Source organism: Engraulis encrasicolus, chromosome 7, assembly GCF_034702125.1.
Source record: "Engraulis encrasicolus isolate BLACKSEA-1 chromosome 7, IST_EnEncr_1.0, whole genome shotgun sequence".
NCBI lineage: Eukaryota > Metazoa > Chordata > Actinopteri > Clupeiformes > Engraulidae > Engraulis > Engraulis encrasicolus.
The window spans coordinates 53,395,267-53,416,806 of record NC_085863.1 but is presented as its reverse complement, the minus strand read 5'-3'; the positions used below and the strand labels follow the sequence as shown (position 1 = coordinate 53,416,806).

The 21,540-nt window shown below is 39.1% G+C and overlaps 3 protein-coding genes across 5 annotated transcripts in view; 1 reads left to right on the top strand and 2 right to left on the bottom strand.

The window, feature by feature from the left end:
* Window positions 1-21,540, bottom strand: part of c1qc (complement component 1, q subcomponent, C chain) — a 116,503-nt gene that overhangs the window by 79,408 nt on the left and 15,555 nt on the right. The gene's annotated exons all lie outside the window — the stretch shown is intronic.
* On the bottom strand, window positions 319-4,641 carry angptl5 (angiopoietin-like 5). Of its 3 annotated transcripts, none has more exons than XM_063203942.1 (8): window positions 4,555-4,641; window positions 3,518-3,683; window positions 3,279-3,382; window positions 2,901-2,994; window positions 2,183-2,286; window positions 1,601-1,721; window positions 1,299-1,484; window positions 319-754 (listed from the first exon to the last, which is right to left on the bottom strand). In XM_063203942.1, the coding sequence occupies exons 1-8, from the start codon at window positions 4,606-4,608 to the stop codon at window positions 435-437; spliced, it is 1,149 nt and encodes a 382-aa protein (XP_063060012.1). In that variant the 5' UTR covers window positions 4,609-4,641; the 3' UTR covers window positions 319-434. The 3 variants fall into 3 exon arrangements, with proteins under 3 accessions (XP_063060012.1, XP_063060011.1, XP_063060013.1); XM_063203941.1 differs by lacking the exon at window positions 4,555-4,641 and adding an exon at window positions 4,045-4,506; XM_063203943.1 differs by lacking the exon at window positions 4,555-4,641 and adding an exon at window positions 4,196-4,504.
* Window positions 4,592-13,197, top strand: cfap300 (cilia and flagella associated protein 300). Its single transcript, XM_063203944.1, has 7 exons — window positions 4,592-4,732; window positions 5,050-5,131; window positions 5,401-5,470; window positions 5,601-5,758; window positions 5,984-6,156; window positions 12,132-12,198; window positions 12,713-13,197. Exons 1-7 carry the CDS (start codon window positions 4,629-4,631, stop codon window positions 12,839-12,841), a joined length of 783 nt encoding a protein of 260 aa, XP_063060014.1. The 5' UTR covers window positions 4,592-4,628; the 3' UTR covers window positions 12,842-13,197.

Here is a 21,540-nt window from a genome sequence, read left to right as displayed (position 1 = left end):
TACTCTAGGGGACTCATTTAAGCGTGTGAACAGTATGCAGTATGCAGAGTTGTGTAGGGTGGAGGTGCTTTTGGGGATGTATTTGCGGCGCTGGTAACATGAGACACACCAGTGTATTTACATTGCTAACCACTATGGGGTGCTAATATGCCCAACATTGTTGAAGAGAGTACATGCGTGTTGAAATACATGTGTGACCCACACCTACAGAACACCACAGCACTGTTCACTCCCTTCAGCATTCAAAATGACTTCAACTCCTATGGTGTCAGCCATATTCCATTCAACAAACTGTTCTTTTTTTTTATAGAATTCTTTATTGTTGAAGCCAGCCTCATTTTCATAACTGACCCCAAAAATCAATTGACCAAAAAGTTTTCATTCAACTGCTACAGTGCAATATAAAAACAAACTCCTGTAGTTGTATGAAGTGATTAATCGGTTGTAGGAGTGGCCAGCCTCCTTATCTTCATGGTCACTGACTTGATCTGAACAGGAATGGCATTCTTGGTCCAAGTCCCCCAGTGCATGTGGGGGAGGCTGGATCTGTCCTCGTCCGACGGCGAGCCGTTGAGGTTGGCACGGCCACACTGGTTGAACCACCAGCCCGTGCCGTTGTGGCGGGTGCTGCAGCTCTCCACGTTGGCGCCGTCGAAGGTGCAGAAGGGGCTGCAGCCGTCGTTGTCCACGTCGGTGGTGCTGAACGGCGCAGTGTCCTGATTCTCCTCTTGCTCGTAGCCACGGAAGGCGTCACCTGATGGATTTGGACATTTTTATGAATGCATAGTTAGTAATGGGGTCGCTGACAACTTTGGCCGGCCCTGGGTCAGTGATCTGAAAAACCCACCGCCTCACAACATACAATACGGTGGGCACCCAATTCTGTAATGTGTAAACACTGGGAAGAGAACTGACTACCATACTGCCCTACATGGCAAAAGTGCAGTGAATACACACACGTAGCCTTCTGTACTGAAATGGCGAAATACCTTAAAAGTTGTCGAAGTGCCCAGTCAAAACATGTAGGCCTACTTGGCATGAGTCACAACACAAATTTTCTAAAGACAATTTCCAGTCTAAACTCAAAAATATGTGGCTGGTGCACGTTGAATTTGCCAGGCAAAGTAGTCATAATATTTACATTTTAAAACTTAAGTCCAAAACTTCTGTTTATGTTAGATGTTAGTGTTTTGCTTCTAAAGGGGGAACAGTGCTTTTGGTTTTCATTGCAGTACAAGTTCGGCCACAACGTCCACAATAAAAGTCTATTTGGCTGACAACATCACACTTCACAGTACCTGCACTTCCGGCATATCTGCCCAGATGGATTCTGAAGAAGTTGGTCTCATCTTCAATCCAGAATTTGTCATAAGATGCATACGACGTGGTGTCATCTTGTGAAACTAGGGCGATGTGCAGCTGGAATTGGGAGTGCTTCTGGTTGACAATGTTAAATATCTTTCTGAGACCCAGCCAGTGTTCCCCTGTTCCAAACACAAACCAAAGAAGGACAAGAATGCTGCTATATTTGAGTACCACAGCTGTAAGTTGTTCAGACTGCAAGCTTTGCTTTTCTCTATGCAAACACGGGAGTGCTGACCTGGTAAATGGCCAAAGCCATCCATGTAGTCTGACCACGAGCGTTTAAAGTCAGTCATGCCATCAGTCCTCCTCTGCACTACCGTCCAGCCTCCATCCATGTAGTCCATCTCACAAAACACCTACAAAACAAACCACTTTGAGAGTGGCCTCAGGGAGGCGCAATTCAGACTTCAGACAGGAACAAAACTGGAGTTGTGTAGTCGATTGTATTTTTTTCAGCTGTGTTGATGCATATCAACAAACTAATGTACACATTGTAGACTTTCTCAACATGTACGTGTACATTCAACGCAAAACATGTTTGTGAGTGTGATCAATGTTCCTAAGTAAAGTTGACAGTATAAACGTCACTATTACAAACTACAGAAACTGTCGATATTGTGTTCTGCATATTTCAAGGTCAAATGTTTTTTTTTTTTAAATCTGTAATAAATTATATTATTAATTATAAATTATAAATTATATTTTCAAAAATTATAATCATTTATTTAAAACAAAAATAACGAATGCCCTTTCAGCTGCTATATGACCGTAAATATGTCCAGCTATGTGGGATATTATTCCACCACAAACTGGTTACCTCAAATGGATATTCTGAATTCTCGGGGTGAATTATGTAGATCCCACTGGGTATTTTGGAGACCGTCAAATCCAGCGTTTCCTTGATGTCACTACAATCATGCCCTGCAACAAAATGGCCACAAAGCAAAGACTGGTAAAAGAAACAAACTGACTGATGCTCACTGTTAATATTATGTTGAGTATCTCCAGTAACGTTTATGGTGTGTGTGTGTGTATGCGTGTGTGTTTATTGTCTGTAGCAGTATGTTTAGTTTTAACTGCACATTGGAGTCTGGTTAAATGCAATTTCAATACTCTGTGCTAAAGGCTGTAGCAGTATGTTTAGTTTTAACTACACATTTGAGTCTGGTTAAACACAATTTTTAGAGATGTTCCGGATCCGGCAGGATAATAGAGTTTTTCACAGGATCCGGATCCGGCAGGATCTTAAGCAGTGGATCCGGTATCCGGCAGTTACCTAGAAATCAGGGTCTGGTGCATCTCTAGCCAAGGTTTTTCAGTCAGTCTTTCACAACCCCAATTGCTGCATGGAGGGAAAGAACTTTGGAAGCGGCCAGTGCAGGCAGTGTGGCAGTAAGCCAATGAGTCTAGAAAACAGTTTGAGCCTAAAAATCAGGATCCGGTGCATCTCTAACAATTTTAAAATTCTGTGCAGTTACCAAGATCTTAGACCATAAATAACACTTTCGCTTTGACAAAAGAATTGTAGTATTCACCATGGGACTGCTGTGGCTTCACTGAGAAGGTTTCAGTGTTGCTCCGCTGGACCTCAGAGCCAAGTGTGCTGACCTTTGACACGAGTTCAATTACCTTAAAATACAATCACCAATCATTTAGCTTTACTGTGTAATGAATAATGTTCCCGTGCATCATTTTTAGTAGTTAATTTCCAGACTTTATGCTGCCCATTCACAAATGTTATTTTCATACATTTTAACAACCACCGTCAAAGTATTTCTAATTATCCACACATTCTAAGAAGTGAATGACCAAAGTTACTGGCCACACTGGGTCTTTAATGAAATGAAGCGACAAAAGAAATACTTTCTCTACAAGTCATGTCATGTATACCTGTATCAAGAGAGACTCTTTACCTGGTTAGAGAGCAATTCTAAAGATTTCTGCTGTTCATCAATCAAGTCTCTGATCATCTTCCTAGTACTTCTCGTATAGGAAATTATTGAATACTGAAGATCACCTAAAATACATGAAGCAAAAAAGTGAATAAATTACTACCACAAAAAAAGTTCAAAAAATGCCAATGACCTCTGGCTTTAGTATAGCACGTGATGTACACTGAAGTAGGTGACAGCTTCTTATGTAACATACATACTACAGACAGATTGTCTCTCTTCCTTCATGAGTTTAGCCACCAGGTCACAGGGCATGGTGCACTTCTCTCCATACTTGATTGCTGAGGGATTCTCGTTTTTAAGAGTGCCATCATGGAAGTCTTCGGATATTTCCAAAGACTGGTTTGTTGTTACATTTCCCAAGTTCTAGTTAACATAACACAAGACACAGAATTTTTATGACACATCTCATATTACCAGACAGCCATCTTTATTCTACATGAATGACCACTCAGTATCTCAAGCTATTTGATGTGGGTGGATATACACTGAGATGGGAATATCATTCAAACTGGAATATTGTCTCAGCAAAGTGATAACAGATAACAGCAACCCTTACAGTAGTCCACATGACCCACACACAAACTATTTAACTGCTGTTGTCCACACACAACAAATGACTAAGGCAAATAAGCAACTATAGCCTACAACTATTTCAGTCTGATCACACAAAATTACTGCTTACAGTACTAAGGACAGGGCAAATTAATATGAGGGGGGAACTTACAGTGGATGAAGGCAGCACAGGTAATAACAGCAGTGTCAGCAAGGTGAAGCAAATCATGTTAAATGGTCAAGAGATCCTATGGTAAATGCACAGCCAGAGGCTATTTGACTGTCATTGGTGAGAGTGGGCAGACAGCAGATGTGTCTGGTACCTTCAGCCAGCCCACTTTCTCCTCTCCTGCATTAGTTGAGAAATTCCACGGCTGTAATATCAATAGTTAAGAGCTCCTGTCCGACTGCTTGACAACATCCTGTATTGCCTATGAAAACCAGATGTTGAAAGGAAACCTGACACGTTGTGTTCCCCATGTGAGCAACAGGAGGGTTTTAAAGGCTGCAGCATTCCTTCAGGATGCCCCATGCAGGCTGCCCCTCCATGTCTTGGAAAAATAAGTATCCCTCCCAAATATGACCAGAGTTATAAAGCGTCTTCATCTCATTACAGCCAAACGTTTCCATTTAAATAAAACAGTAGGGCCTATTGTTTACAATGTACAGGAGAAAGACTTACAGGATGCTTCCAAAAGTCGGCGCACGCGCACAGAGGACCAAGTAGCGTTTCCATAGTGACACATTGACAACATCATGGCAGGAGAACAGCTGGATCAGAAATTTGTCTTTAGTTTACTTTCCAGTAAATCGTTTCCCTTTCTTCAAAACCAGGAAGTTTCAGGACGGCTCATGAAATGGTAACAGTGTAGAAACATCGGGTTACAAACGTATCTTTTTTTAATCGCGCATATGATACAGTTGGCTAATATGTTGCGCCTAGTAGGGGACACGTTGCTGTACGAGCGAGATACATTTTATGTAGGCCTAGCCTAAGTGAGAAAGTGCCTCACAAACAAACAGGGACAGTTCTTCCATTTTCAGACGATAACAAACCGGGACAATCCTAGAAAAAAAAACCCTTCAACCTGCAGCTAGCATTGCAAACTCAACTAGAGCTAGTCCTATGTTACAGCTTACCCAGAATTGTTCTTCTTCTCTTGCTTCTTTTTGCCAGGTCGATGTTGGGGAGAATATCAGCCCAGGCTTTCAACTTTGACCAAATGTTTTTCCCGTACAAAAAGAACGACTTTGTTTTTGTAAGTGTGAATGGCTTGTGGTTGGGAATGGATAACCATTGACTGATATAGGTTTGAATACAGGCTTGAATAGCCTACAGTTAGGCTATATTATAACAACAGTCATGTGTTTAATTTTAATTATATTTTACTATATTATACTATATTTTAGAATGGACACCAAGGTTCATAGAATAGCCTACAGTCATTGGTTGGGATGAAAGCAATCAAATTAAGTAAAAGTTGCAGAAGAATTTATGGTGCATGTGGTACTATGCTTTTTTATGCAGGATTTCCTTCAAGATCCTTGTGTGATGCAAAACCTTAAGGTGTTAAGGTCAGGGCGCTGGACAACCCTAGGCAAGTATTTCTATTCCTGGAAAAGCTGCACAATTTGTGGCGATGAGTTTTCTTAGTAGGCAACACTACTTCAGAAGAAACATTTTACTAATGGTGTGTGGCCATTTTGTTACTTCTGTTGTTTTCACAGGTTCTGACATAACAAGTGTCGATGTTGAAGCCGTGCCGTGCTCTAAAGTTTCAATGGACCTTTTTGACCCCCTATATTCTGGTGGGGTGTTGAGACCATCGGGTCAAATAGTCAAGTGTTACCATGAAATATATGGAGACTTTGATGAATTGAGAAATGTATGTTGGCTTTCAGTCTTTTACATAGATAACTCCATAGATGTAGGCCTACTGCTTTAAATGTGAACAGTATTCACCCCTCTGATTTTTCAACTAGTCACACCCTGGTTATAACAGTATAGGTACTGTAACATTGTGTTTGTAAATTAGAAATAAACATGTTATTATTCCCCTAAATCAGCAAAGTGCAAAATAGCAGCTAACTACATTCAAACTTCTCTGCAGGTACTGACCATAGAGGATTCGGATAAATATGATTTATTCAGACCTGCAGAACGGGAGGAGTTTCTCTTCCGACTTTTCAAACACATATGTCTTGGTGGTGAAATCTGCCAGTATGAGGACACAGTCAGTCCCTACATGGACACTACCAAGGTCATTTACAAGGATTTGGTGAGGTAAGTTAAAAGAAGGTCTTGTCTACTAGTAGGTTTAGCCTACTTGTGCTTTCCTAGCAAAAGAGTGTCTGGACGTTTGTACATTAATTTCATTGATTTAATTAGGGCCCGAGCACCGAAGTGCAAGGGCCACGCGGTGGCCCTTCGCCCTCTCGGTGCGAAGCCCTATTGTTTTCCTAAGGATTATTATTAGGGCCCGAGCACCGAAGTGCAAGGGCCACGCGGTGGCCCTTCGCCCTCTCGGTGCGAAGCCCTATTGTTTTCCGAAGGATTATTATTATTATTATTATTTTTCTCCTTAGTCTTTAGCACTGTTGGGCCATTTTTCGGGCACTTCCGGTGCTCGTACACTTACGCCACTTGGTACACACATTGGAGATTCCCACCGCTACTCAGACGCCGAATATTAACCCCCGATGGAACACGGGTACGAGGCCACGCCCCCGAAAGCGTTTAGGGGCGGGGCAGACATATACTTTGAGCTAGAGACTCGGGACTTTTTTTAGGGTGTGTATCTCACTAAGGCGCATCATAAAGTCCGATACAACGATATGGCCACGCCCAACAGGAAGTGAGATATTTTTACTTTTTTGGCATTTTTTAGCATTTTTTACGTACTTTTACGTACTTGTCCTACACCGTACATCGTATTGACTTCGTATTCTGTGGACTTGAGCTCAAGGCATTGAAGATGATATATTGCGAAGGAATTTTTCATATCTCGTAATTTGCCAAGATGGCGGCTCAATGAATTTAGGTATCTAATTCTAAAACAGGAAGTTGGCCACCATTTCAGTTTGGAGTGTTTTGTAACAGTGCAAACGCACACATGTATGCATATAATGAATACTAACTTTTCTATATGCCTGAAATGGAGGCCACGCCCCCAAACTGGTTTAGGGGCGGGGCCAACATCTACTTTGAGCTAGAGACTCGGGACTTTTTTTAAGTTGTGTATCTCACTAAGCCGCGCAATAAAGTCCATATAACGATATGGCCACGCCCAACAGGAAGTGACATATTTTGACTATTTTGTCATTTTAAAACAGGAAGTTGGCCACCATTTCAGTTTGGAGTGTTTTAAAACCCTGCAAACGCACACATGCATGCATATAATGAATACTTACTTTTGTATATGCCTGAAATGGAGGCCACGCCCCCAAACACATTTAGGGGCGGGGCTAACATCTACTTTGAGCTACAGACTCGGGACTTTTTTTAAGTTGTGTATCTCACTAAGGCGCACAATAAAGTCCATACAACGATATGGCCACGCCCAACAGGAAGTCACTTATTTTGACTTTTGAAACAGGAAGTTGGCCACCATTTCAGTTTGGAGTGTTTTGTAACAGTGCAAACGTACACATATGTGCATATAATGAAAACTAACTTTTGTATATGCCTGAAATGGAGGCCACGCCCCCAATCACGTTTAGGGGCGGGGCCAACATCTACTTTCAGGTACAGAATCGGGAGTTTTTTTAAGTTGTGTATCTCACTAAGGCGCACAATAAAGTCCATACAACAATATGGCCACGCCCAACAGGAAGTGAGATTTTTTTCACTTTTTTGGCATTTTAAAACAGGAAGTTGGCCACCATTTCACTTAAGACTGTTTTAAAACAGTGCAAATGCACACATGTATGCACATAATGAATACTAACTCTTCTATAAGCCTGAAATGTCGATAAGGTATAGCGCCACCATGTGGTAGGCAAAGGAACTGCAGGAAAAGTGTAATTCTTCAATATCTTGGGAACTGAACGTCGTACAGACTCCATTTTTGTTTTAGGGGGTCATAGCGACATGCTAATCATGACAATGCTAATGATAATTTTGAATGCTAATTCATGCTAATTAGTTATTCGTCAATATCTCGTGAACCGAACGTCGTACAGACTCCATTTTTCCTGGGGGGGGGGGCATAGCAACATTCTAGGTGGCATGCCCCGTCCCTGCAATGCATGTGTGCGAGGGCCCGTCATCGCCGCTTGCGGCTTTAATTAGGGCCCGAGCACCGAAGTGCAAGGGCCACGCGGTGGCCCTTCGCCCTCTCGGTGCGAAGCCCTATTGTTTTCCTAAGGATTATTATTATTATTATTATTATTCTCCCTTGGTATTTAGCCACGTTGGGCCATTTTTCGGGTACTTCCGGTGCTCGGACACTTACGCCACTTGGTACACAAATCGGAGATAGCCACCGCTACTCAGGCGCCGAATATCAACCCCTGATGGAACACGGGGACGACGCCACGCCCCCAAACGCGTTTAGGGGTGGGGCCAACATATACTTTGAGCTAGAGACTCGGGAGTTTTTTTAAAATGTGTATCTCATTTAGGCGCATAATAAAGTCCGATACAACGATATGGCCACGCCCAACAGGAAGTGAGATATTTAGACTTTTTTGGCATTTTTTGGCATTTTTTTGGCATCTTTTCCGGACTTTAACGTACTAGTCCTACACCGTACATCGTATTGACTTCATATTCGGTGGACATGAGGTCCTGGCATGGATGATGATATATTGCAAAGGAATTTTTGATATCTCATAATTTGACAAGATGGCGGCTCAATAAATTTAGGTATCGAAATCAGGTACTTGCGGTGGTCGGACACTTACGCCACTTGGTACACACCAATTGGATCAGCCCCTGGTGGCACACGGGGACTAGGCCACGCCCCCAAACACTTTTAGGGGCGGGGCCAACATATACTTTGAGCTAGAGACTTGGGAGTTTTTTTAAAATGTGAATCTCACTAAGACGCATACTAAAGTCCATACAACGATATGGCCACGCCCAACAGGAAGTGAGATATTTTGACTTAACAGGAAGTTGGCCATCATTTTAGTTTAGAGTGTTTTGTAACTGTGCAAACGCACACATGTATGCGTATAATGAAACTTTTGTATATGCCTGACATTAAGGCCACGCCCCCAAACACGTTTAGGGGCGGGGCCAACATCTACTTTGAGCTACAGATTTGGGAGTTTTTTTAAGTTTTGTATCTCACTAAGGTGCACAATAAAGTCCATACAACGATATGGCCACGCCCAACAGGAAGTGAGATATTTTCACTTTTTTGGCATTTTAAAACAGGAAGTTGGCCACCATGCTAATTCATGCTAATTAGTTTTTCTTCAATATCTCCTGAACCGACTCCATTTTTTGGGGGCGGGGGCATAGCAACATGCTAGGTGGCATGCCCCGCCCCTGCAATGTACCTGCGAGGGCCCGTCATCGCCGCTCGCGGCTTTAATTATTATTATTATTATTTTTCTCCTTAGTCTTTAGCACTGTTGGGCCATTTTTCGGGCACTTCCCGTGCTCGTACACTTACGCCACTTGGTACACACATTGGAGATTCCCACCGCTACTCAGACACCGAATATTAACCCCCGATGGAACACGGGTACGAGGCCACGCCCCCGAAAGCGTTTAGGGGCGGGGCCGACATATACTTTGAGCTAGAGACTCGGGACTTTTTTTAGGGTGTGTATCTCACTAAGGCGCATCATAAAGTCCGATACAACGATATGGCCACGCCCAACAGGAAGTGAGATATTTTGACTTTTTTAGCATTTTTTAGCATTTTTTACGTACTTTTACGTACTTGTCCTACACCGTACATCGTATTGACTTCATATTCTGTGGACATGAGGTCAAGGCATTGAAGATGATATATTGCGAAGGAATTTTTCATATCTCGTAATTTGCCAAGATGGCGGCTCCATGAATTTAGGTATCTAATTTTAAAACAGGAAGTTGGCTACCATTTCAGTTTGGAGTGTTTTGTAACAGTGCAAACGCACACATGTATGCATATAATCAAAACTAACTTTTCTATATGCCTGAAATGGAGGCCACGCCCCCAAACAGGTTTAGGGGCGGGGCCAACATCTACTTTGAGCTAGAGACTCGGGACTTTTTTTAAGTTGTGTATCTCACTAAGGCGCACAATAAAGTCCATATAACGATATGGCCACGCCCAACAGGAAGTCACATATTTTGACTTTTTTGTCATTTTAAAACAGGAAGTTGGCCACCATTTCAGTTTGGAGTGTTTTAAAACAGTAAAAAAGCACATATGTATGCATATAATGAATACTAACTTTTGTAAATGCCTGAAATGGAGGCCACGCCCCCAAAAACGTTTAGGGGCGGGGCCAACATATACTTTGAGCTACAGACTCGGGATTTTTTTTGTTGTGTATCTCACTAGGACGAACAATAAAGTCCATACAACGATATGGCCACGCCCAACAGGAAGTCACATATTTTGACTTTTGAAACAGGAAGTTGGCCGCCATTTCAGTTTGGAGTGTTTTGTAACAGTGCAAACGTACACATATGTGCATATAATGAAAACTAACTTTTGTATATGGCTGAAATGGAGGCCACGCCCCCAAACACGTTGAGGGGCGGGGCCAACATCTACTTTGGCCTACAGACTCGGGAGTTTTTTTAAGTTGTGTATCTCACTAAGGCGCACAATAAAGTCCATACAACGATATGGCCACGCCCAACAGGAAGTGAGATTTTTTTCACTTTTTTGGCATTTTAAAACAGGAAGTTGGCCACCATTTCACTTTACAGTGTTTTAAAACAGTGCAAATGCACACATGTATGCACATAATGAATACTAACTCTTCTATAAGCCTGAAATGTAGATAAGGTACAGCGCCACCATGTGGTAGGCAAAGGAATGGCAGGAAAACTGTAATTCTTCAATATCTCGTGAACCGAACGTCGTACAGACTCCATTTTTCCTGGGGGGGCATAGCAACATTCTAGGTGGCATGCCCCGTCCCTGCAATGCATGTGTGCGAGGGCCCGTCATCGCCGCTTGCGGCTTTAATGTTACATTTGTAGCCACTCTGTGCAGATGGGCCCGCTGGCGGGCATGTTCACATTTTTGGGGAAAGACTCAACTACATCAGCATTGCTGTGACATTACCAAGTACCAGTATAGAATAAGACTTGGTCAATACAATGTTGTGTATAAAATCCTTATCACCAAAACATGTGTAGTATTTGGCATATGGTGTTCCACCTTGGCCTTCAGCTCTGTAGATTGGAGGATTTCGGAATAACATAACATGTAACGGCGGCCAACTAGCAGAGTGTGGTTAGTAAACCTCCCTTCTGTCTGAAGCCTCACTGCAGTGCGGTAGCATTACGGTAGGGACACATAGGAGGCGAAGCAAGCGAAGCGAAGAGAGGCGAAATCCAACCGTCATCAGGTCGTCGCAGCGAATCAAATGGAATGGAACAGTTATGTTGTTGATTTGATTGGGCCGCGGCAGGCGAATTCGCTCCTCATTTGCATAACATTAAACTTTCTTTAATAATCTCGCTTCGCTTCGCTCCTGTTCGCTTGCTTTCGCTTGCCATCGCTTGCCTTCGCCTCTCTCATAGGAATGAATGGCAAAGTTCACAAATTCACGTGTATGTGTCCCTACCGATAGGCTATCGGACCGGCCCTTTAGCTCGGCGGTCTCGTACTGTGCCTCCCATTTCCAGATCGATGTAGTTGATGAGGTGGCAGGTTCGCGGCCCCGAGGGGGACGAACTGTGCAGGAACACCTTTGTCACAAACACACTGTTGAAATTAGTATACCTAGGTCTTTAGAGTTCACTTTTTATCATTTGAAGGTCTCATTTTTTGCAAATAATAGTATTTTTGGTGTGCCCAGATAGCTTGTCTGTCTGAGGAAGACGATGTAACAGGTGGCTTTTTACAACGCAAATGTCATCTTTCAGTGGCTAATTCATGTCCTATGGACACAATCAATTAAATCAAGGTGATTCCCATTTGTGATTTACTACATCTGACTCAAATTAGGTTTCCCACAGTAGTATCCAGTAAAGTGTGCCAATACCAGTGACACTGGAAGCCTTAATGTTTTTTTGTTTTTGTTTTTTTTAACATTTAAATGATTTATAGGATTGTCTACCATTTTGATCTTTTCCAGTGTGCAAAAAGACTGTGAGACAAAGGAAATCAAAATAATCTCAACCATTTTAAAAGTGTCCGCTTCGGTAGGTATAGATATTTGCGTCAACCTTTTGATTCAAGTCAAGTCAGCTTTATCGTCAGTTTGTTCATATGCACAGGTCATACAAGGAAATTAAAATTGTGTTTTTCTCTATTCCGTGCAAATATGTAGACATACACAGGATTGACATTAATAGGATAGATATTCACTGTAAGTGCAAGACAGGACCAATATCAGAGTGATAAAGTAATAATTAAGTCATGAAGTAATAGAAATAGACATAGAATAGATTTGAAAAAAGACAAGAAGGCAAGAACTAGACTTGTGTACAGTACAGTACAGTCAAAGGCAATTAAATTGGTCAGATTATCATAGCAACAGCAACAAGAAGCAGCATGTGGTGTGTTGTGTATTGCAGGGCCCAAGACAGTTCTTGTGAGGTAGTACAGGTAGAAGGTGCAATGGTTTTACATATTTTACATGTTTTGTATCTGTCCAGATGAATGATCGCTGTCAAATGATCTCTGTGAATTAACAGTCTGGTTGTGTTTTGACAGGATTCCTCTGGCTTGTGTTATCCTGACAGTCAGGACTCCGAGCAGAGCTTTGCCTACCTCTGTGTGGACCCTCTGAAGAGGCATGTGTATGTCTTGTATCACAGCTTTGGCACTGGACTGCTCTCATAGACACACTGGTGCACCGCGGCCCTTCCTGAGTTATAGACACATTCAATCTGCGGTTTATGATTGCATAACGAGGTCAGATGGGTTGCATAGGTGTACAGTGTATGCTCATCTATGGAAAATGCTTGCGCTAAACAGCATGGTGGGGCACATTGGATGCCACATTTGGAGCCACAGCATTTGGAATGACTCACAATGACAGTTAAAATAATTGACCTGTTTGTAAAGAAAATGCTGTTGAGTGTGGAGGGTGTGCACATCCCAGGAAGAGAATCTGATGAAGACAATGGTCAAAACGCAATCCTGCCATGGAATAATAAACCAAAATTCGGTGTAAAATTGTGTAAAGAAAATAACAATTGTTGTGAATATTTATTGATACATGTGTTGTCCACAACAGTACAGTACATGTCTGAGACATATAGGGTACTGTAATTGTTTTAAAAACATGTCATGTTAGAACACAGTAAACCACTGAGGTATTTTTTATTTTTAACACTTCATGTCATGCATTATTGTAGGCTATGCAATGACACGTAAACAAAATAGCGGTTCTTCTTCCATTGTGGTCCTCCTTGATGATGGTGGTGGTGTGTGTTGGGAGGGCTAGCATGGACCACAATAATGTCTTGCAGTGCCTCAAAGGATCGACAATATACAGGTCATATAACACAATTAATTGCGCTCCAAAGCAATTCACAAATTAAAGGGACACTGTGTGAGATTTTTAGTTGTTTATTTCCAGAATTCATGCTGCCCATTCACTAATGTTACTTTTTTCATGAATACTTACCACCAGCATCAAATTCTAAGTAGGGCCTATTCATTATGACTGGAAAACTTGCACTTTTCATACATGAAAAGGGGATCTTCTCCATGGTCCGCCATTTTGAATTTCCAAAAGTAGCAATTTTTAGCTGCAAAAATGACTGTACTTGGACCATACTAGAAAATATTTGTTTATTACTTAGTAAACTTTCATATAAAGACCAAATTTGGCAATAGGCAGCCCAGTTTCAATGAGCAGCATAGTTGCAGTACCTTTTTTGACCATTTCCTGCACAGTGTCCCTTTAAAAGTAATTTGTATGCCAGTTTAAGGTTGCCCTTAAACTGTTTTACGATTTCTAATATTTTTCCAAGTACCTTAACAGTCTTTTCTAGGGAAGACCTGTAGAATACACAAAAAGGACTACCTGATACTACCACACAAGTCTTAAAAGCCAATCCAAATGTCTTAAATTTGTGGAGCTTAATTTAGGGAGGAATAATTGTCAGCCATGTGTTAAACTTCGCGACAGAAATCGGGAGTTGTAGCCATGTAGTGTAATTTAGAACGCATTATTTAATTTTATTTAGTGTAAAGTTTCATTGTGAATAGTTTTGTGTTTTCAAACGGCTACATTAATGTAAATAACCAATTGGTTTTTGTGCTTCATTTGAACCTGTGTATGATCTTGCGAGTTGGTCCTAATTTCATTTGGAAAATGGTATTGAAAAGTCTTAAAATGTCTTAATTTTGACTTGCTAAAACCTGTAAACGCAGCGAGTTGGTCTTAATTTTATTTGGAAAATGGTATTGAAAAGTCTTAAAATGTCTTAATTTTGACTTGGTCAAACCTGTAGACACCCTGAGCCAATTGTGTGCAATGGGTTCAAACCGTTTCAGTCATATTTACCAATAAAAGACAGTAAAATAATTAATAAAACATGCTCTAAATGTGTAGCTGATATGTCTTTAAGCGTGGCAGATAACATTTTGGACTAATATTTTACTCAAACATGTTTTAGAGACCTTTTAATATACACTGTCCCACAATAGGAAACCGAGTGTCCCACTTTAGGGATAGCCACGGTTTTTGACCAACTTGCATTAATACTCAAATTAATCAAATTAGAAACACTTAACATGTTTTTTTTTTTTAAATCTTTTTAGTTGATTAGAGCACAACTAGAGGATTAAAAGGCTGTAATTTGTTTGTATTGAGATGTTGTCATTACATTTTAATACACCACCAAAGTTGAAGTGGCAAAAACTGTCCCACATTAGGGCATTCTACCCTATGTATGTTAATACCAAAGATTCTCTATTCTAAAAAGATAGCCATTAAGAACGTCTCTGTTATTACTTATTAGCCTACATTTTTAGATACATTTTAACACATGCTGGCAATTTCCGGGTTCACGCTCACCAGATCTGTGTGGTTCTGTACAGTCTGTGCAGTGCATGACTGTCCTCCAGTTACACAGAAAATTGCACTCTCCCATGAATGACATGTAGACATAACTTGTAATTCAGTGTATGTCAAATGCAAGCAAACAAGCAGTGAAACACACAAATGTTCAAGTAAATTTGTGTCTGCGTGTGTGTGTGTGTAAAACATGATCAAACTGTACTTATAAAGTACTTTAAAATGAAAGTAAGTCACCCGAGTGCAAAATGGATATTTTATTCCGTCCAATGATCACTTGGGGCTTGATGCTAATGGTACAATTAACCTCCAGTGATTGTGCTAAGCTATTCTGATAATATCTAATAATCTAATTGCTGAACACACTGAGAAGAAAATGATGCACGTGGAAATGGGCATACTGTTCCTTTAAATTATATATTTTTCTGTGAGGCTCAAACCCTGAAGTTTCATTATTTTATAATCTTGTGCACAAGCATGTGTTTTACCTTGCTTTATTTTATTTTTTTATTTCCCTCTAGTGATGCTGATTTAATTTGTTAATGAAGTTTCCTTGACTAATGGTGACTAGTGTAAAGATTGCCTGGCTCAAAACGACCTTTATATCATTATCAGAGGTCATTTGTTGTTTTGCAAATTGTAAAAGTGGATCCAGCAACCCAACATTAGCCAAACAAGGCAATTTGTCAACACCATTCAACATTTCACTACATTTAATTCCTCATGAAACCGAGAAATTAGGGTCCGCAGGGAGTCTTACAACCACAAACTTCAATGACCTCTAGAGGTCAGCAGAGGTCAGATGTGAATGCAAATGTGAATCCACCATTTCATTGACTTTTGCTCAAAAATGCCTTTAACTCTTCGTACACCAAGATAAACACATTTGATTTAGATGGTGTCAAGCATGTGTGATGGTAAAAAGCGGTTTGTACTAAGAAAAGTGCCCCATGCTTAAAGTCAAGCATGGTAGGGAGTGGCACGGCTTGGGACTGTGTGGATGCCATCAACAGTAGGATGCTGAATTTCACCAAAAGAAACATGCTTGTCAACATGTACTGTGACTACTGAAGCAGATCATGATACTCTCTATAGGATTTCATTCAAATCTCACACCCATCTATTTTAGCCAGGAACAGACTCAAAATGTAAAAGTTAAATGTAAGGCAAGGATGAAATGCACACAGATGACCTCTCGTTTAATCCCTTTGAATTCCGAGACATTTATGGCCCCTTCTCAGACACCATATGGGAGTTTAACATAAGAGTGTACTCACTTTTGCACCAGCATAATTTCACAAAAAGGGACAAATATGTCTTTTAAGTTATACTAGTGACCTTACTCTTCTGCCGTAAACTGAAAAGATGTTGTATTACACTTACTATGAGCATTTGGGGAATAATTTGTGTGTTTATTAAAATATTGTTCAAAATTTTAGTTTTCAACAGGGGTGTACTCATTATTGCTGTGCACTGTATAGTATTTGCACACACACACACACACACACACACACACACACACACACACACACACACACACATACTAAACTCACACACACTGAGCTCACGGAACAGTGGTTCTGGACCATCCATGCCACTTTGACATTTTCCGGTACACTTATGTACTGGAGTAAGTACACTGCATTCCAAATTATTTTTCACATGACGTTTTTCACTGATTTCCCTAAATAATCAATATAAATTACAGTAATCACAATTTTCAAGTAATCAGCCATTAGAGTACAAATAAGATGTTTTTGAATAAGATAAGATAAAACGAAGAAATTTGTCTTGCATGACACTTCTCCACAATCCACATATAAACACACATGAAGACACATAAAACACACAACGTCCATAAGCTGTTAGGGAATGAAGGAACCTTCGATAGATTTATGAATGTATTTATTTTTGTACTTCAAAATGCACTGCTCCAACGTTTCTAAACTATTACGCAAACAGCAGTAAAGACCTGAAAATTGTCAATTTAAATTAAAAACCCTCACAGGTCTTAATGAAATTAAAAGATATTTCAACCAAAACATCTTACAGTTACATCTAGTAATGCAATTACAAATACATTTCTGAATAGCTTTTGATTTCATTAATAAAGAAAGACCTGAAATGCTTCTGACTTTACACAACAATTTTCAGCTCTTTACAAGACTAAAAGGTTTAGAAGTTTAGGTTGTTCATTGGAAGGTTCATTCAAAAACATTTCATTTGCATGGTTGAAGACTTGAAAAATATGATGACTGTCATTCATATTGACTATTCTGGAAAATCAGTGAAAACTGTCTTGCATAATAATTTGGAATGTGGTGTAGTTTTTCTTAATCACTTGTATTTTAACTTTCATCACTTGAACATGGTTTTCACACCTGGTCCCTTTCAACCGCCTAAGCGAACTGACATTTTTGCCGCATTATGTGAATGCTCCAAAGCGTACCCAGACCCCTTGGAAGCGAACCGTACTGAGACCTTGGTTGACGTGGTCTCAGTTCGGTTCGCTTATGAGTTCTGACAAGTTTCACTTGTGACAAGGTGTAATCACAGGGGGAGGGCTCTATAGGACCGGGTGTGATAAAAAAAGAAGAGTGACAAACCACAAAAGCCTAAAAGGACCAGAAAGATCATCCAGTTCTTTTTGTAATACACTCACAATATGAACAAAAACAGAACTGAGCCCTGTCAGTTTGCTTTTTTGGTCCACTTAAAGAGGACTGAGTTTGGTTCACTTAAAGTGGACCAGGTGTGAAAATCCTAGAAGAGTACACTCCTAATTGCACTATTTAAGTAAGACATTTTGAATATTTAAGTACTTCCAGTTCAGTACTTAATAGATCTCTGCTTTACAGTCTTAGTCCTAGAAATTCAGTAACACCAGAATAACAGGCGACACGTATTAGTAACACTTAGTTAATAATGAACTCATTATGAACAAGACATTAACAAATGTTTGTAAATGATTAAGGAATAATATGTAAAAACTATTATAAATGATTTATAAAGCTGCTTACAAAGCAATCATTAAGTAGGCCTAGTAAATTATCTTTTAATGCCTACAAACTATTTACAAAGCCTTTTGCGCCTGTTATTCTAAAGTGAAAACACAAAGGCATGTACAAAAACTTTTGTCTTGGCAATATGTACAATGGACAATTTAAATAATCTTTTAATGTCTACAAACTATTTCCAGAGCATCAACAAATTACTTACAAATCTTTTTGTGCCTGTCATTTTAAAGTGAAAACACAAAGGCATGTACAAAAACTTTTGTCCAGGCAATATCTACAATGGACAATTTCCGTTTAAATTATCTATTAATGTCTACAAACTATTTACATATCACTAATACTTATTTACTAATACTTTATAATTGCTTTGTAAGCAGATATAATTGGTAACACTTTACTTTACGGATCGCTAATAAGGTGGTAATTTCATGTTAATTTCACAGTTATTTCATAGTTATTTCAGAGTAATAACTGTTTGTTTTTAGTAACAACAGCAAAATAACCATACAGTTTCCAGTGCATTGTGGTGACACCCTGATGACTCGCAGCACGGTGACACTTTGTTGACACACACACACACACACACACACACACACACACACACACACACACACACACACACACACAATGCACTGGAAACGGTATGGTTATTTTGCTGTTGTTACTAAAAACAAACAGTTATTACCCTGAAATAACTATGAACCATATAATTTATAATAGTATTCACATATTATTTACTACACATATACAAACATTCGTAAATATCTTGTTCAAAATTAGTTAAATATTTATTAAGTGTTACTAATACTCTACAAGTGATTTATACAAATTCAAAGGCATGTACAAAAACTTTCGTCTAGGCAATATCTACAATGGACAATTTCCGTTTAAATGATCTATTAATGTCTACAAACTATTTACATATCATCTACAAACTATTTACAAAGCTTTTTGCGCCTGTTATTCTAAAGTGAAAACACAAAGGCATATACGAAAACTTTCGTCTAGGTAATATGTATGTAGGTTCTCACCGTCTTATTGGAACTTAAGCTTGAAGCTCGTCAGACTCCCTTGTATCAAAAACACTCCAAAAAATAAATCCACGAGTCCACTTCTTGATTTTAATTGTTTATATGAAAACTTAACGCAACATTTACAAAAACATAAAATCTATCCACAAAATGAAATCTTTTAAGTCAAGTCAAGTCAAGTCAAGTAGGTTTTATTGTCAATTTCTTTACATGCACTGGTCATACAAAGAATTTGAAATTACATTTCTTGCTTTCCCATGCAGACATAGACTAATCTAGGTAAGGACATAGACAGTATAGACATAGACAGTACTTATACATGGACATAAGACAGTATGGACATAGACAGTGCTCATACAGACATTTAAAGTGCAAGACTGGACAACAGAAGACTTGTAGAGAACATACATTAAGAGGAGGTAATTTTAAAGTCCAAAGGAGAGCCTGCGGGCGAGGTCAAAAAACTATTGTGCTCCAATCTCCTTCTGCATGCTACTGACCACACTCCACTCGCATGCCCTGGCATGAAGATGAATCTCCTCCAAAGGCTGGGGTTTTACATGTCACAATAAAAGTCATATCTTACTCACACAATATCAATAAACTGTACATATGTAAATAGCATTTTTAAATATTTTTAAATTCTTCTGAATCATGAAATAATAAACAATAATTATCTTACTTATGAATTTGCATCCTTTTAAATAAAAACATATTCTAACTAAAATAAACTGCATTTAGGCTCCTACAATGTACAATGGACAATTTCCGTTTAAATGATCTTTCAATGTCTACAAAGTATTTACAAGGCATCTACAAAGTATTTACAAAGCTTCTTGTGCCCGTTATGCTAAAGTGAAAACACAAAGGCATGTACAAAAACTTTCGTCTAGGCAATATCTACAATGGACAATTTCCGTTTAAATGATCCATTAATGTCTACAAACCATTTACATATCATCTACAAACTATTTACAAAGCTTTTTGCGCCTGTTATTCTAAAGTGAAAACACAAAGGCATGTACGAAAACTTTTGTCTAGGTAATATGTACAATGGACAATTTCCGTTTAAATGATCTTTTAATGTCTACAAACTATTTACAGAGCATCTACAAAGTATTTACAAAGCTTTTTGCACCTGTTATTCTTAAGTGAAAATACAAATTCACAAATAAAATCTCACGTCCTATAGGCCTATGTACAATATGGACAATTCCCTTTTAAAATGATCAGTAACACTTGTAGAACACTTGGGTAAATAAATAAGTTGCCTAGTGTTAAAAATAGTATTTGCAAATGTCTTGTTAATAATTAGTTAATTTTTTACTAAATGTTACTAATACATTGCAATTGCTTTGTAAGGAGCTTTATGTGATTTATAATACTATTTACATATTATTTCTAAATCATATACAAACATTTGTTAATCTCTCTTTCATAATTAGTTCATTATTTCCTAAGTTTTACTAATACTTTATAAATGCTTTGTAAGCAGCTTTATATATAATTTATAATAGTATTCATGTATTATTTACCACTCATATACAAACATTCATAAATATCTTGTTCATAATTAGTTAAATATTTATTAAGTGTTACTAATACTATTGTTATTTTTTTATGACATTTTTTTTTATTATTATCATATGTTTCGGGTTTTTTTGGCTTTCGCTAAGCTATTATTTTAATATATTTGCTTTAACCCTATCCAGACCGGGCTTTTTTGGCATTCCTGGGACCGGGGGGGGGCTCTTTTGGCCCCCACCTCATAACTTAGGAACCGAATGGCGTATGACCACCAAACTCGGAGGAGATGATCGTCAGCCCAAAATCTATGATTGACATCAGTTTGGTGTCATTATTGGGTATTATGACGTCATTATGACGTCACTTCCTGGTTTTATTGCCCAAAATGTCACCGTGATGTATTTTCCATCTAACTTGGGTAATGCACATCAATTGTAGTTATTATGTGCATCAGACCACTTCAAATGTAGACAAGAGTTTCTGATGCTACTGAAAATGTAAAAACTATGAAAAATTGTGTGACAAAATCACGTCGTAGATATGGCAAAGCGGCTTCAGTTTCGTATAACATAGCCGCAAGCATTCAGCCCTCAACAACAGGATATATTATTACCAAATTTGCAGGCCATGATCTACATAAGGCACACAAGCAATGAGAAATAAAAAGAAGAAATAAAATTGAGCTGAAATTTGCATTGGGAAAGGTAAAAGTAGGTATTTGATGATGTCATCAAATTAGCATAAATTAGCATAAATTAGCAACATTTTATAATAATTAATTTAGCAAATATTATATTTGGTTAAGTTATGCTAATGTAATGGAATAACTATACAATAAGTAGTACGCAATAAGGAGGGTACACTGATGAGACTCAGATCAGTGATTTTCTGTCAGACGTACCTGTCAGAAAACCGTTGCCATGGCAACAACAAAAA

What these genes read in the sequence shown, in the direction of transcription:
- angptl5 (XM_063203941.1), bottom strand. Translation starts at nt 4,101, where the DNA reads ATGATTTGCTTCACCTTGCTGACACTGCTGTTATTACCTGTGCTGCCT. An exon ending in ATTCAGAATATCCATTTGAG is followed by an intron (nt 1,722 to 2,182) that starts GTAACCAGTTTG and finishes TTTGTTTTGTAG; the next exon opens with GTGTTTTGTGAGATGGACTA. An exon ending in TGGCTTTGGCCATTTACCAG is followed by an intron (nt 1,485 to 1,600) that starts GTCAGCACTCCC and finishes TGTTTGGAACAG; the next exon opens with GGGAACACTGGCTGGGTCTC.
- cfap300 (XM_063203944.1), top strand. Translation starts at nt 4,629, where the DNA reads ATGGCAGGAGAACAGCTGGATCAGAAATTTGTCTTTAGTTTACTTTCC. An exon ending in AGGGCGCTGGACAACCCTAG is followed by an intron (nt 5,471 to 5,600) that starts GCAAGTATTTCT and finishes TTGTTTTCACAG; the next exon opens with GTTCTGACATAACAAGTGTC. An exon ending in ATTTACAAGGATTTGGTGAG is followed by an intron (nt 6,157 to 12,131) that starts GTAAGTTAAAAG and finishes GATCTTTTCCAG; the next exon opens with TGTGCAAAAAGACTGTGAGA.